Raw genomic sequence first — 13,542 nt, 5'->3', positions numbered from 1 at the left:
CCGGTCCTCTGCGGTCTTGTGTCCTCCCTAAGGAAGCTCCACTTTAGAAAATCTTATTTCGCCCATCCTCAAAGAAAACACGACAATATTCGGTTAAATTAAAACAGAACTGGAAAAAGGGAACATGTCATCAGCTCTGAAAAGTGCAGTTTTCATCACAAGATTCTCACAAAGCCATTAATTAAGCGTTAAGCTGCTATTTATTAGGTTTTTCATTTTGCTTAATTGTTTCACAGTGCAATTCAAATCGTCATCTGTGTTTTTTTTCTTTTCTTTTCTTGCTTTGACAGATAATTAGCCTGAACTCCTCCAAAGTGGTGTAATTCACCCCTCTGACTGTAACCTTTACCAAGGTTAAAGCAATTAGACTTTGACAACACACAAACAGGATTTCAATGGGAGAATTAAGGCTATTTTGGAGACGTTTTGGAGCTACAGTTCATCGCAAAGATGTATGTCTGGTGAGAAGGTGGTGAATCTAATGAACAGACTTCAAAACGGAGGCATAAAAAGAGTGCGTCTACTGTCACCCACACACCAAACAGACAAGCCACACACACTGGGAGTCACAGTCTTTACACGTCGACTCTTCCCTCCATGACTCATCCCTCACATGCATCAAGAAAGAGCCTTTCAAAAGTGATCTGAAGCACTTCGTTTTACTAGATTATTTTAATTATGCCCCCTGAGGGTGGTTGTTTTTTTGCTCCTGGGGTGACATTGCACTGTTTGCTTCCAAGTTAAAAAAAAAAAAAAAAAAAAAAAAAAAAAAAAAAACATCCGCCATTCTGACCCTGATACCACCCGCCCCCATTTGTTTCCCCCATCTGTGGCTCTTCAAAGACATGTACAGGCTCAAATGTTTTCTTCAGGGGTTCGCAATTAAAAATTCAAAGACCTCAACTTGGATTTACGGCGCGTGGTTTAGTCGGAGACATACTAATAATGTGTAGCGGATAAAAACAACCCACTGATACACAGTTAATGTGCTATCCCGCGGTAGCGCGTGTCACCAAGTTAATGTAAAACACACTAATTAAAAGGTAATAAAAAAAAAAGTGTAATGACACTTTCAATTCATTTTGACAATTAACTGACGTTTTGACACATATAATTATCAAATACAGACATTTAGAGACAAAATAATCCTAATAATTAAAAATATAATATATTTTATGTCATAAGAACATATTCTATACATAAGGTTCACAATTATTTATTTAATTCCACCATTTAAAAGGTCCATTTTAAAATGATGCTTGTGAATTTTGAAGTACTTAATTCATGCCCAAAAGTTGTGTCCATGGTGAACTTGGTGAAGAGGCTGCTCGGCTGCTCTCCTCTGCCACAAAGCGCCCGGAGACGGTTTCATATCTCACTTCAAGCCGCATATATTCTAGTTCAATTATCTGCACTTAACATGCTTTAAAATAGCCACGTAAATGCTTTACTTTCACTTACTCACGACACTGATCATTGAGTATGCATGGAAATAAATTCATTGACAATTTCCAGAATGCTTTTATGTCACTGGAATCTGACAGATTATACTCAATGCCATGTCGCCTTTCAGTAGGAAAATGTGATTTTTTTTTTTTTCATCTCAAAAACATTTCAATTATAATCATTTTTCTTCTTCTTCTTCGTGCGCAATGCTATTTCTTTCGCTGCTGTATAAAATTATTATCCTGCGAAAGGTCACTTGTCCTTGAGTGGGGGGTTTGTGGCACCTCCCCTACATATTCTTTATCCCAGTGATAGATTTTTGGTGTGAGGATAGCCTTGGCTACAGCTGATTACGGAGAACAATGTGCGGCGACGTTCTCCGCTCCCTCCGATTTGTTTTCTCTATCCCCGTACAGATTATCGAAACAGTCCCTTTATTTCTGAATGTGAAGCTGGCGTGGCTCGGCATTAGCATTAAAGGCCTCGGTTTAAGCGTGAACTGGTTTGCTGAACATTTGGAATAGCTGAGGTGCTGATGGAAGCCAGTTGTCTACTCTTAGATCGCTGGAGCATGAGCTAGTTCGGCCGTACGCGCCTGAGAAAACAGTGCGCCGAATATGTCACTTCTTATGGCCCCGGCAACTGGCATCCATCTGAAATGGCTTGGCACTATTTATCCATAAAATTAGAGTCTGTTTAAATATACAATGTCAAATCCATGGAATGATTTGGAATATAATCCATCTGTGCTCCTACGGAGTGACAAATCTGAGGCAAGCTTTTCCGCTTTGTGGTTGAGGGGAGAGACCATTATATGAAGTTTATGCTATAAGGAAACGGGACGGGCCCAGGCATAGTCTAATTCTCTCGGTTAAAGTCAGTTTAATATGTTGCTCATTTGATTTTCCATTCCACTTTTCGCCGTCCGTATCTTTTGATTTTTGCCGCATGCAGTGGAAAGCCCGCTGCTTTGAAGATTGCCATCTGCATGTGCAGTCACACTGATATTTTTCTTATCAATCTCACATAAAATGTACATGACGTGTGCTGCGGAAGCATCACAATCCGACAATCGTCTTCTGTTACTATCTACGCATGTCATTACATTGGCGGTAATCTGACATGGTCAAAGGCTGTTTATCACTCGTGCCATTTTTAACATCTTTTCAAGTCGGTGCAGCCTCAGCATGATAACTACCGGCCATTCTGCCGCGGCGCTGCCATTTAATGAATCGTTCCATTGCCTAGTGGATAACGGAATGAACGAATGGCTTTCTGTGTTTGTTGCTGCCACTGCCTATCCTATCAGATAATTAACTTTTTGCAAATAGACTGCACTGACTACCAAACAGAATAAGCCTGCACAATTAGAATTACTTATCTGTGTTCTTTCTTTTTTTCCCAGACGTTAGAGGAAAAACAAACAAGACAAACAAATCCAAATTTCATACTTCTTGCTCGGCTGTTTTTTTTGTTTTTTTTCCCTCTCCCCTCGTATGGTCGCACCCCCAGATTTGTGCATTCATACACAAATGAACAAATAATGAATGAGCGCGGATGAAAATGAAGTCTTATTGAAACTGAAGGCCTTGTTTTTATTTTGTATCGGCGTTGAAACCCCCCCCCCCCTCCCAGATGTTCAGAATTTCCAACAGGACGGTCTGGTGTTTTCCACCTCCCTCCTCCTCTTCTGCAGTCTTTTCCTATTTATTTATTTATTTACTTTCCTCACAGGCGGAAGGTCTCAGCCGACAGTGGCGCAATCCAATATTTATACGTTTCCTTCTGTTTGCTTTTCACCGCGCAGAGAGGTGGGCTTTTCATGTGTCTGATTTGCCGCGGCAGCGGGTTCGGGCTCCGGCTTTTAAAGCGTCGGGAGCCGTTTGAACAAAGCCATCTGTTTGAGTGGGCCGTTTTATTAAGTGACAAACTGGATCCCTCTACCTCGCTAATGTGTCCCGCGGGAGACGGTGGTAGCTCGTGTTCATGAGTGCGTGTCTGGTAGCAAGACAAACACGCGGAAGGGAAAGCCGCGGAGATGGTACAAGTTTCCCCTCTGCAAAGATCGCAATATACCAGACGGGAGATGACACGGCCTCTGTCATTCCTCAACTGAGAGCTTTTTGCCACATGAATCTTCTGTGATAATTGAATAGGGACTCTTTCAGCTTCCCTCTATGTTATCACTCAGGCTAAGAAGCTCACCACACACACATATATATATATATATATACAAATTTCTGTTGTCTTCTCCAAGTTTATTAGCATCATTCTCCCATTTGCAAATTTGCAATGCTCCCTGCTTCCAGTCAGCGAGATCATTCCAACACCCAGGAGAGAGCGCGCATGATGGGGTTGCACTCGTGCACCTCTGCAGCCTCTTCCTTCCTCCCCATCTCGTCAGTGAATATGTCAGTGGCGTCGAATGCGGGACGGGAGCATTAGCCATTCTTTTTGAAGTTGCTGCTGTTGTCTGTGCAAAAGTGCCCACACTCCTGCAGGGATATAGCCAGAAGCTCAGACCGTCCATAGAAGCGCCACTGAGCATGAGTAATACACACTGACTGGGGTTAAGAAAGCCCCACTGGAATTATTTTTTTTTTTTTTGCAACCTTAGAGATTGCACTGAATGTTTGGCAAGGACAACACACTGGTGAGTGTGTGCAGTGTAATGTACGCTGTAGTTTTCCTGCCTTTGAAGACACGCTGTAAGTGATGATATGCATTTAGTTATTCATGGGAGACTCGGTGCAGCTCATAAGCCACATAAAAGACCCTGACCCTATCTCAAAATGGATGCTATCCATATGCAGTCTCAGTATTACTGTGTCATTAGGCGGCATTCTTGTGTATTCTATTGAATTACTTTTACATAATGACAGTTTGGAATTTCGCTTGGAGAGCACATTTTAGCAGTTGGGAAGGGGGAGCAGTGTGGGAGAAGGCTTATATTATGAACTTCATTATGTGTGACAAGCAGCACAATATTGATGGAAGAGCGGGCCCCCATCATTGCACTGCATTAAAACCTCTGCAGTGAATTAATGTACTATTCCTGATCCAGTAATTAACAATCATTCGGGGGCCATATCCCTTTTCAAGTAATCACTAATTGCAATAAGAATTTCAGATTCCATTTAAGGCAAGATTACCGATGAGCATGCAATGCAAATCAGCCAACAGTTCTAATTAAGCTCCGATTCTTTTTCTTTCTCTCTGCCGAGAAGCCTTTGTGAGCGCGCACAATGTGGAGTTTGTTTCCTCTGCCGTTACAAAAGACACATTTTTATCATTGTGCCGCAGATAGAGAGCTGTGTAGTGCCTCAAGAAAATGATTTCTGCTCGTGTTTGCTTGATTGATTTGCATGTGCGGTTTATCGTCTCTCTCACGTTTCGCCGCGTATCCGTGTTAGTCTGCCGACAAAACTAGAGTCTGTTGTCTTCTTGGCATGGGGTCAGATGCTTCCCAACTCTGTATAGGCAATTAGTTAATCCACAGAGAGGCTTTCTAAACCCCACAGAGAACTGCATTTCACCAGCGGTATATGATAAAGATAGCGCTGCCGTTTGACTTAAGGAATACTTATAAAGTCAAATGTCCAAGGAATCCATACACTACACGCGTCACTTTTACCCTCTTCTGGCATTAGCCACTTCTTTCAGTCCAATTTACGCCGCTTGCTGCCATTGTGACAATTCATCAATATCATAGAACTGATTGCCGCGGCTTAAAGATGTCGAATGAGGTTAATGGCATCTTTAAATGCTCCTTTCTCCCACCCGTATGTCCAAAGTGGAGCAGGGTATTTGCAGACTGCCACCCAATGTGTTGGGATTAATTATCGCCCTTCACAACCCCACCTCGCCCCGCAAGTTAAAGATTCAGAGAGGAAATGGCCCCTTTCATGCAAATGAAATTGAATATGTCAGTCAGTATAATTGTGAAAACCGAGCCGTCTTGGACTGGTGTCTGTGTCCAATAGTTCCAACTAAAAGTCGGTTTATTAATGTTCCTCTCGCCCCTCTTGGATTCATGCTCTTTAATGGCTTGGCAGATCAAACAGTCTATGGAGTCCTGACAACTTGAAATGTTTTGGCCATTGTGGACGAAACACAGACTCAGATCTTTTTGAGATCAGCTTTTAAATGTAATGTTTGGCTGTGAGTTAAGCCAATATCAAGCGAGCTTGTAATGAATGTTGATGCGTGCGGTGCTCTGAACCCAGCTGTGATGGTGAAAAAACATGTCACTGGTATGGGCTTCAGTCAATGTATAATCTGAGGTACTTAAAGCAGACATGTGTGATCAATGCTGGCCCAAACAAACAAGCAACAAAAAAGGGAATACTATATTATGCAAAGTCTATCAAACGCAAGCGCAGACTGTCATGAAAGGCAAACTGAGCAATTGTTTGGGATGCTACCTTTGGGCATATTTTTCATTTCAACCTCTTAAACCTATGGTGCTATAACATTCAATAGTCCACAACCCCTCTAGGGTCGCCTTTTTATCAACCTCATGACCGAGTTTGCCAGTTTGGATCGCCTATGTTCGGTATATTACGGAAGTAGTACCTACAATACGTCTTTGAGACATTTGCATTGCATTGAATTGCCACAGAAGACTTAGCTGATCTATAAGCATGTCTCACTGCATTGAGTTCATTTAGGAATAATCACCTAAAACAACTCAATTGCTGGAGCAGACTTTATTTCAATGATAATTAATTAAAACCCCAGAAAGGGTAAAATAAATAAATAAATAAATAAAATACGAACAGTATTCAGTTTTATCGTCTTGCTACATTTGCAAGGCTTCCCGTTTTCATTTATGTTCATCCCTTAAAAACAGATATTTAAAGTCCTGGAATAGTCTGCCCCCTCAGCCCCGTGGACATGGATGTTCTAAAGTAAAGGCTTTCAGTCAGACACCAAATTATTAGCATGGCATTAATCCATGGTAAATGGGGCTGTGGGATGTTATGAAGAGGTTCTTCTTTTCCTGTGGCGAAGAATGAGCAAGGTTACATAATGACCTCAAGGGAGGGCAGACGCAGGCCCATGTCGCTAACCTTTTTAAGCTTGCGACCGGTTTTACGCTTCTCACTTGTTTGCTGGCGCCGGCAGCTCAGCACAAGGTTTACAGGTGCCTATCTGCGGTGCTAATTCATGTAGATTAGGGTTACCTCTCAAAGGAGACGCGTGCATGCAGCCGAGGTAAAAGGAGCATCTTTCAATTTAGACTAATTTAGTGAAACAATGCCCGAACACTATTCCCAGTGCCATTGCTCATTAATTAAATTATTATATATTTTTTTATTCAACTGAACATGATTAGAGGTGAAAACTGCAAATAATCTCTCCACTTTCTTATTAGAGAAGCTTTTGTACTGTAATTTACTGGCGCAATTACTGAAAAATTAAGGTTCTGCGGTAAGGTTTCTTTATGGCGCGCCATCGTTTTTCACGGCGGGCGTTTTTGTCGTCGCTGTCGAGATGCTCGTCGTGGCAACGTTCGGACAGAACCGACGTTTCAATCAGCCCCTTCTTCCTACCCGAAGCCATACGAGGAGTCTACCAAAATGGATGTTTGTCAGCGGCAGACCTAAAATGGGGGGTGTGATGGTGATATCAGCGGCCATGTCTGTGAAAACACTATTACCTCCATGTCACGCCTCAATCACTCCCCATTGTGCGATGACTCCCCCCCACCCCACCACCACCCCCTTCCCCTCACCTCCAGTGCTGATCTTCCGTACATGTCGTTGAAGTCTATTACAGCCTGCATAGGGAGACGCACCGAGCCATAATAGATGGCCCCAGAGCGAAAACAGCCCCAATAGCATATCAATTACCCATCAGCGCCCTCTTGGCTGGATGCCAATGTGCGCCACACCCCAGCCAAGCCAATGAGATAAGGTGCAAATGCAGATATAATAGTCCTTTTTGCCACGTACAAATTACACAGTGTCAACCCTGCAACCCACCTGTCGGATCTGTCAGCGAGTGAATGAGAGAAAGATTCAGAGAGGCGCGTGTGTGGTTTGTTAATGTCCGCGCGCACGCAGCGCTGTGTGTGCGTCGTCAGGAAATCAGGTGATTTCCCAGACTCATTTGCCCAGTGGAAGCCCAGCTGCTCGCCTGTTTATCTGCTCGCCCTTTTGATTGCTGGCCACACATCTTATGTCACCTCGCTGAAAATCCTGCAGGTTAATTTGTCCCTCACTTGCGGCGCCGGTGGCGCCGCTGGGCACGGCAATCAGAGGGGGAGGGGGATCGGGGGGGGTTCAACCTGCACACAGGCAGCACGCGAACAAGCACAATCACATATTCTCACACATGCAGATGAGGTGATTCAGACGGTTGGCATTACTGCTGCTGTGTGGCCCCTAATGGTCTGCTGGAGTGATTGATAAAAGGCAAACAGTTGCTCTGCAGGGGGACAGATGGAGATGCACCTCCCACCGAAGCTGGCACTCAGGCTTCTGAAGAAAATATTATCGGGAGGGGAGGGTGGGGGGGACTGACTGAATATTATGCCATTACTGCTATTGAAATTATAAGAGCCTTGATCATCATGATAAAGCTGGAATGTAAATCTCACGATCAAAATCTCAACGGGGAGCGACGGGTCCCTTTGATTTCTAATCGCTTTCATGTGTTTTGATTTTTCTGCGATTGTAATAGAAACATAAGCTTGAGAGCAGAAACTGATTGTCCTAGAGGGTGAAAAAAAAAAAAAGAAGAAGAAGAAGCACGACTTAACTCAGTCATTGGAAATGACACTAAATAGAGAATTGCTGTAATTTCTGACAAAGTCTATTGAGGAATAGTTTTACTGTGATTCTAATAATCTAATTACAGGAGCGGGGTTGCAACTCTACTCACTGTTGTAATGCTCTGAGTACGCAGTGCTGTAATAAAACCAAAAACAGCAGATGGAAATGACCATGCCATGTACACACAAAGCAAACACCCGCTCCACACTGCTATTCTCTCGCGGCCACTCCCCTGCATTTTAAGCATTTGTATCCTCATTTTCTTTACACTCGACTTGTTGTGCTGAATTAAGGGACCAATTAGAAGCAGCAGAACGCTCACAATGATAGGCAGAGAATTTCGTGGCATTATCAAGTGCATGTCTCATTTGTGTGGGGCACCGCCGCCGTTCCAAGTGATGGAGTTCTGGAGATTAGTAATGTCTGCAGCCGAGCTGATAGACAGGCCTCGGTTTCTCTAAAAAAAAAAAAAAAAAAGCAAAACGCTAGCCTAGATGATTCAGTAACAGTATGAAACAGTATGTCTGTATGATGAGTGGATGGATTGGATTGGACTGGATGTTTTCACAGGCAGCGACATGTTCAAAGATATTCAATTACGTGAGATTGATTCATGAAACGGTACCGATGAGCAGAGGTTTCCGTTCTTCTAAGAACTTGTTTTTTCATGTACAGACGTGACAAATTACTAATCATTATCAGCTTACCAGAATTACCACATGGTTACAAAGCAAATTATTAAATATAGACATAATTTACTATGTAACACTGTAAAGTATAGGTCTTCAACAGGGGGTTAGGGACCCCTATGTGGTACGCAGAGGCAGGGGGAAGGGTCACAAATTCTTTCGTTGATTAGACATTTTTATATTTAATGTTTTTTTTTTTAAATTTGCCCCAGAAATTTATATTTCTTTAAATACACATTAATATGAAGACAACATATTTTAGTAAAGGGATAAGGGTTAGATTAATATTGAATGCAAAAAAAAAAAAAAATGATGTAATGTATATTCATAAACAGCACTAGGCCGAGTTTAATATAGAACACATATAGTAGGTAGGGCGTCCCTGCTTAATCTTTCCATCAATTAGGGGGTCACAGAATTACCAGGAAGTCACTTTGTGCGTAGCCTTGACACAACTGAAGCCCATTCCCAGTCTAAACAAACAGCATCCTGCAGTATTTCCTTAAATAAAGTCAATTAGGCCAAGTCTAATTTAAGTGTTGGGGGTTCGGTCAACATAAAGAAATACAGACCGGGGAAAAACAAGTCCTGGAGTTTGGTACATAATAAGCTAATTAAGCATAATGCATCATAAATTTATACGGCTCTCTATTGGAAAAGGAAATACGGTCAATGTTGAGGCCACTCCATCTGTGTTCACACAGTGGGTTTTGTTTTTTGTTTTGTTTTTTTATCTTGCAGCCAAAGTTGAGATTAGTTCAGTTTGGTACCTCACCACTTCACGTCATCAAAAAAATATACCAATCAAAGAGGTAATTGGGAATAAGTGTCTGGGACTTTCCGTTGTTGAATTAAATAAAGGTTCCAGTCACACAAAAATGTGTCCTTTTTTTATCCAGTAATTCCACCCTAAGTCTCAGTCAGACATCCTTCAGGGGAGATTTCAGAATTACTTTCAAAATACTTCCTAGGTCAAGATCCTTTGTTTTGTACATTCTACTGCCAACACCTCCGTCCTTTCTATTTGTGATCCCGGCAGCTGATCAACTGCTTCCACTTGCACAATGAAGTCGGTGTAATCTCTCGTCTTGACCTCCAAAGAAAATCCTCTTAAAAGCCACATGCTGAAATCTGCAACTTTGTTAGTTTCTAGCGTGTGTGGCTTGATAAGAGAGATTAATTGCTCTGTCTTGAATGCTTGGCCTGCTCACTAACTATTTGTGTTATCTCTTTCTCTGTGTCTGTCCCCCTTCAGCACCACCAAAGTTTTTAAGAACCCCCAATGACCAAATAGGCGTGCAAGGAGGTGTGGCATCATTCATTTGCCAAGCTACAGGAGACCCACGGCCGAAGATTGTGTGGAACAAGAAGGGGAAGAAAGTCAGCAACCAGAGATTTGAGGTATTAGGTCTATTGTTCTGATGTAAAATGCTCGACAAAATGGGAATGCTTCAGCACTGCTTCTGGCTCTGGCTACATATAATCCATCGCGCCAAGCCCCACCAGCTTGCTTTTTGCCCTGACTTGCCACCACGCATTAGTAGACTCCAATAATCATGCTGGCCAGCCTTTTAAACATGCATGAGTTTTAATGAGCAAGTGCACAAAAAGATCTGGAGAAAAATTTGTAATTAAATAAAAGACAAGGAAAAAGCAATTGGACAGAAGAGAAAACAACGTGTGGTGTGACCCAGATACCTACATTAGCATCACGCCACGTTTGCCAGCTTCATGCAAAGTGAAAGGGGAAGTAACGCTTTCACTTCCAACTATCGTTCTGCTTTGTGGCATCTTTATCTAAATGCATGTCCTACCCTCCTTATTTTGGCTGAAGCTTTGATTTCTGGTCAGCTTTAATCTGCACTCCGGCTCAATACCCATGAGAAATAACACATCATCGCAGAACACTGATAAGATTTCTATTAATTTCTGTGTCAGTCCTCAGGACTCTCATGGTGTCACTTCTCCCCCCACCCTCCGCTTTAGATGCCATGTTTGCTCGCTACTGCGCAGCAGCAATGGCTCAAAGGAGCTCGGAGACCTCTTTCCACCTTTTTCCTCGGCGCCTTATGCCCACAGAAATCTAATCTTATCAGAGTTTATCACGTTTGCATTGCACGTCGTGCTGAATGCCAACACACTGGTTTTCATTCCTCCGCTGCCTCGCAGGACTCGCTGGCTGCCGCTATTCCATACCCATTCAATCACGCGCTGGCACCACATCTTCTAACAAAAACCCATTTCCTTCTAGAAGCCTCACAACTTCCTCTCTGATTTGCTCTCCGGCTTTGACTAAGAAAGGAAGCTGTTTTCTTACCATCACCCGCTGACAGCTTGAATGGCAACACCGCTGTAGCTTTGCCGATGAAACGTTTAAGTGTATTGTTAACTAACACGTGCTCAGATATACTGTGAACTTTGAAAATGTCTGTAGGCCTCGGCGTGTTTGTGCGTGTGTTGGAGTGCGTGCGGGTATGCGTGTGAATCAGAGGTCTCGGGCCTATCTTTATTGAAATCTACCTCTATGCTTAAAAGAGATTGAGTTATGACACAGGGCTTTCTAAAAATCAGTGAGTATTCAACACGTAGCATGCAAAACTAGCTGAATAAGCTACGACAAACACCTGTTTGTGAGCATTTTATGTGTCGTTCGTCCAAAACAGTCGGTCCTGTCTTTTGTACCACCGTTTCACCTCATGGTACAACTGTCCGTAATCAAGCCACCTTTAACTGTTTCTTGTGCTTGTTTCTGTCCCATCGACACTATCAGTGTGATGCATTTACTAGGAAAGGATATAATGTTAGCTTTAAGAGTGGGACACATTCAGATTTAAATTTCAACGAATATCTGAGCAAAAACGTCCTCAGCAAGATAAACTTCCCCATTCTTAAAGTTAGTCAGCCACATCGATTATTTTACTCGTTAATGTACAAGCTAAATTGGACATCAGATCAAGGACATTTACTAGAATAAAGCATGTGTGAACACAATTGGTTTAGCACCAATCCACAGCAAAGAAGCTATTATTAATCAAATTAAATATGCTCATTGCATACACAGTACCGACAAACCATGCAATACTGCAAGCTACTCCTTGTACACAGCCACAGTATCCACAGATGAACGTAAAGTCACTAGGGTTAAATGTAAAGTAGGCAGCCGCTTTTGTCTCTGTCATAGGGAGCACATCCTGTCAGTCACCATCAGTGTTGTTAGCCCAATCGTCCTCAACAGTGTTGTCTTGTTTCTCTGCAGAAGGTCCCTCACCCGCTGTGAACAAAAAAATCTCCTTTAACATATCCTGTCTCTCGCACCTGCAGGTGATTGAGTTCGACGACGGCTCTGGTTCAGTGCTAAGAATTCAGCCATTGCGCACGCCCCGAGACGAAGCCATATATGAATGTGTCGCCTCCAACAGTGTTGGAGAGATGAGCGCTACCACCAGACTCACTGTTTTACGTGGTAGGTGCTTCTCGAAAACAACCCCGAAAAGAAAAACACACACACACACCGCTAACACACTTTTTCTTTTGCGTTAGCTGGGAGCTAACGCAGGTGAAACTGCATTTGTTTGTTTTTAAGTCTGTCCTGTCCTCTTTTCTTCTGTTTCTCAATGTGAACCCCGCTCGCTCAGAACCCAAACGGAGGCTCCGGTTACGCTCACGTCGTGCATTCCAACTTGATAAGATTTAGTCCATTAGCCGTTTAGCCGAGCAAGTTTCCGTTTCTAAGTGACTTAAGTCATTTGCATACAGATTTGTGACACAATAATTAAGATGCCAGTTAAATTATGCAAATAGACATCCATCCCTAGCCTTCGGTGGTTTAATGGAAAAGCTCAGCAATAATTTTCAAATCAGTCATTTTTCATCTCTGCACTTCAGCTTTGATATTCGTTAGACCATATAGAAAATAACGCGGCGTAATCTCGCGTGATTAACAGGCACATATTGTTTGCGGCGGTGGAGTTTCCCGGTGACCGGTTCATGCGCAGCACTTCTCTACACAAACATGTCTAACAATCCGGGCGGGAAAGGTCAGCCATGTTGTTTACTTCCAGGGAGCAGAGAGAATAAAAGTCAGATGACAAGTATCAAGTCGGATGACAGTGTATCTTTTATAATAAGCACTGAGCAAAATTTTATCTTGATTACACAAAACATTCTATTCAAAGGCAAATATGCGGTGGCCCTGAGCTCAAAAGGCTGCGTAATATCTCTCTAAAACATGACTTGTTTGGCTGTGAATGGAGAAAATGGCTTTAGAGGAAAAAAAAAAAAAAGCCTTGGGCTGCTTGAATGAGGTGTGCTTCCATTATGCGCCACAATTACACAACATGCCAAATGAGTTCCTATTGAGAGGGGTGCTTCCATCCTATAGAAAAAAAAAAAAAAAAAAAAAAAAGCTGGCTCTGCGAGTCTCTGAAGCCCCCCCCCCTCCTCGCTTCTTATCTCACCAGTGAGCCAACAAAAGGCCCTTTGCGCCGTCTCCAGAGGCCGATTGAAAGAGAAAGGTGGCACGTTCACATGCAGCTCTCCTGTTTACTCAGGAGCACAGAGTGAGTGTGCGTGTGCTGGCGCGCGCTCGCACTCACATGCAATATTGTGCGCATTTCCCTTTCACTCTC

At 42.8% G+C, this 13,542-nt stretch overlaps 1 protein-coding gene across 46 annotated transcripts in view; it reads left to right on the top strand.

Moving 5' to 3' along the window:
• LOC125005177 (receptor-type tyrosine-protein phosphatase delta-like) overlaps window positions 1-13,542 on the top strand; it is a 344,191-nt gene that overhangs the window by 269,141 nt on the left and 61,508 nt on the right. For 28 of the 46 annotated variants that reach the window (XM_047580628.1, XM_047580542.1, XM_047580610.1 and 25 more), the window contains exons 11-12: window positions 10,170-10,315; window positions 12,236-12,377. In XM_047580628.1, coding sequence (XP_047436584.1) covers window positions 10,170-10,315; window positions 12,236-12,377 — 288 coding nt within the window. Of the gene's footprint in view, window positions 1-10,169; window positions 10,319-12,235; window positions 12,378-13,542 lie in introns of all 46 variants that reach the window. The other 18 variants (XM_047580392.1, XM_047580362.1, XM_047580316.1 and 15 more) reach the window with 1 other exon arrangement.

The sequence above is a fragment of the Mugil cephalus genome, chromosome 1 (assembly GCF_022458985.1).
Source record: "Mugil cephalus isolate CIBA_MC_2020 chromosome 1, CIBA_Mcephalus_1.1, whole genome shotgun sequence".
NCBI lineage: Eukaryota > Metazoa > Chordata > Actinopteri > Mugiliformes > Mugilidae > Mugil > Mugil cephalus.
This window is presented reverse-complemented; position numbering and strand designations above follow the sequence as displayed.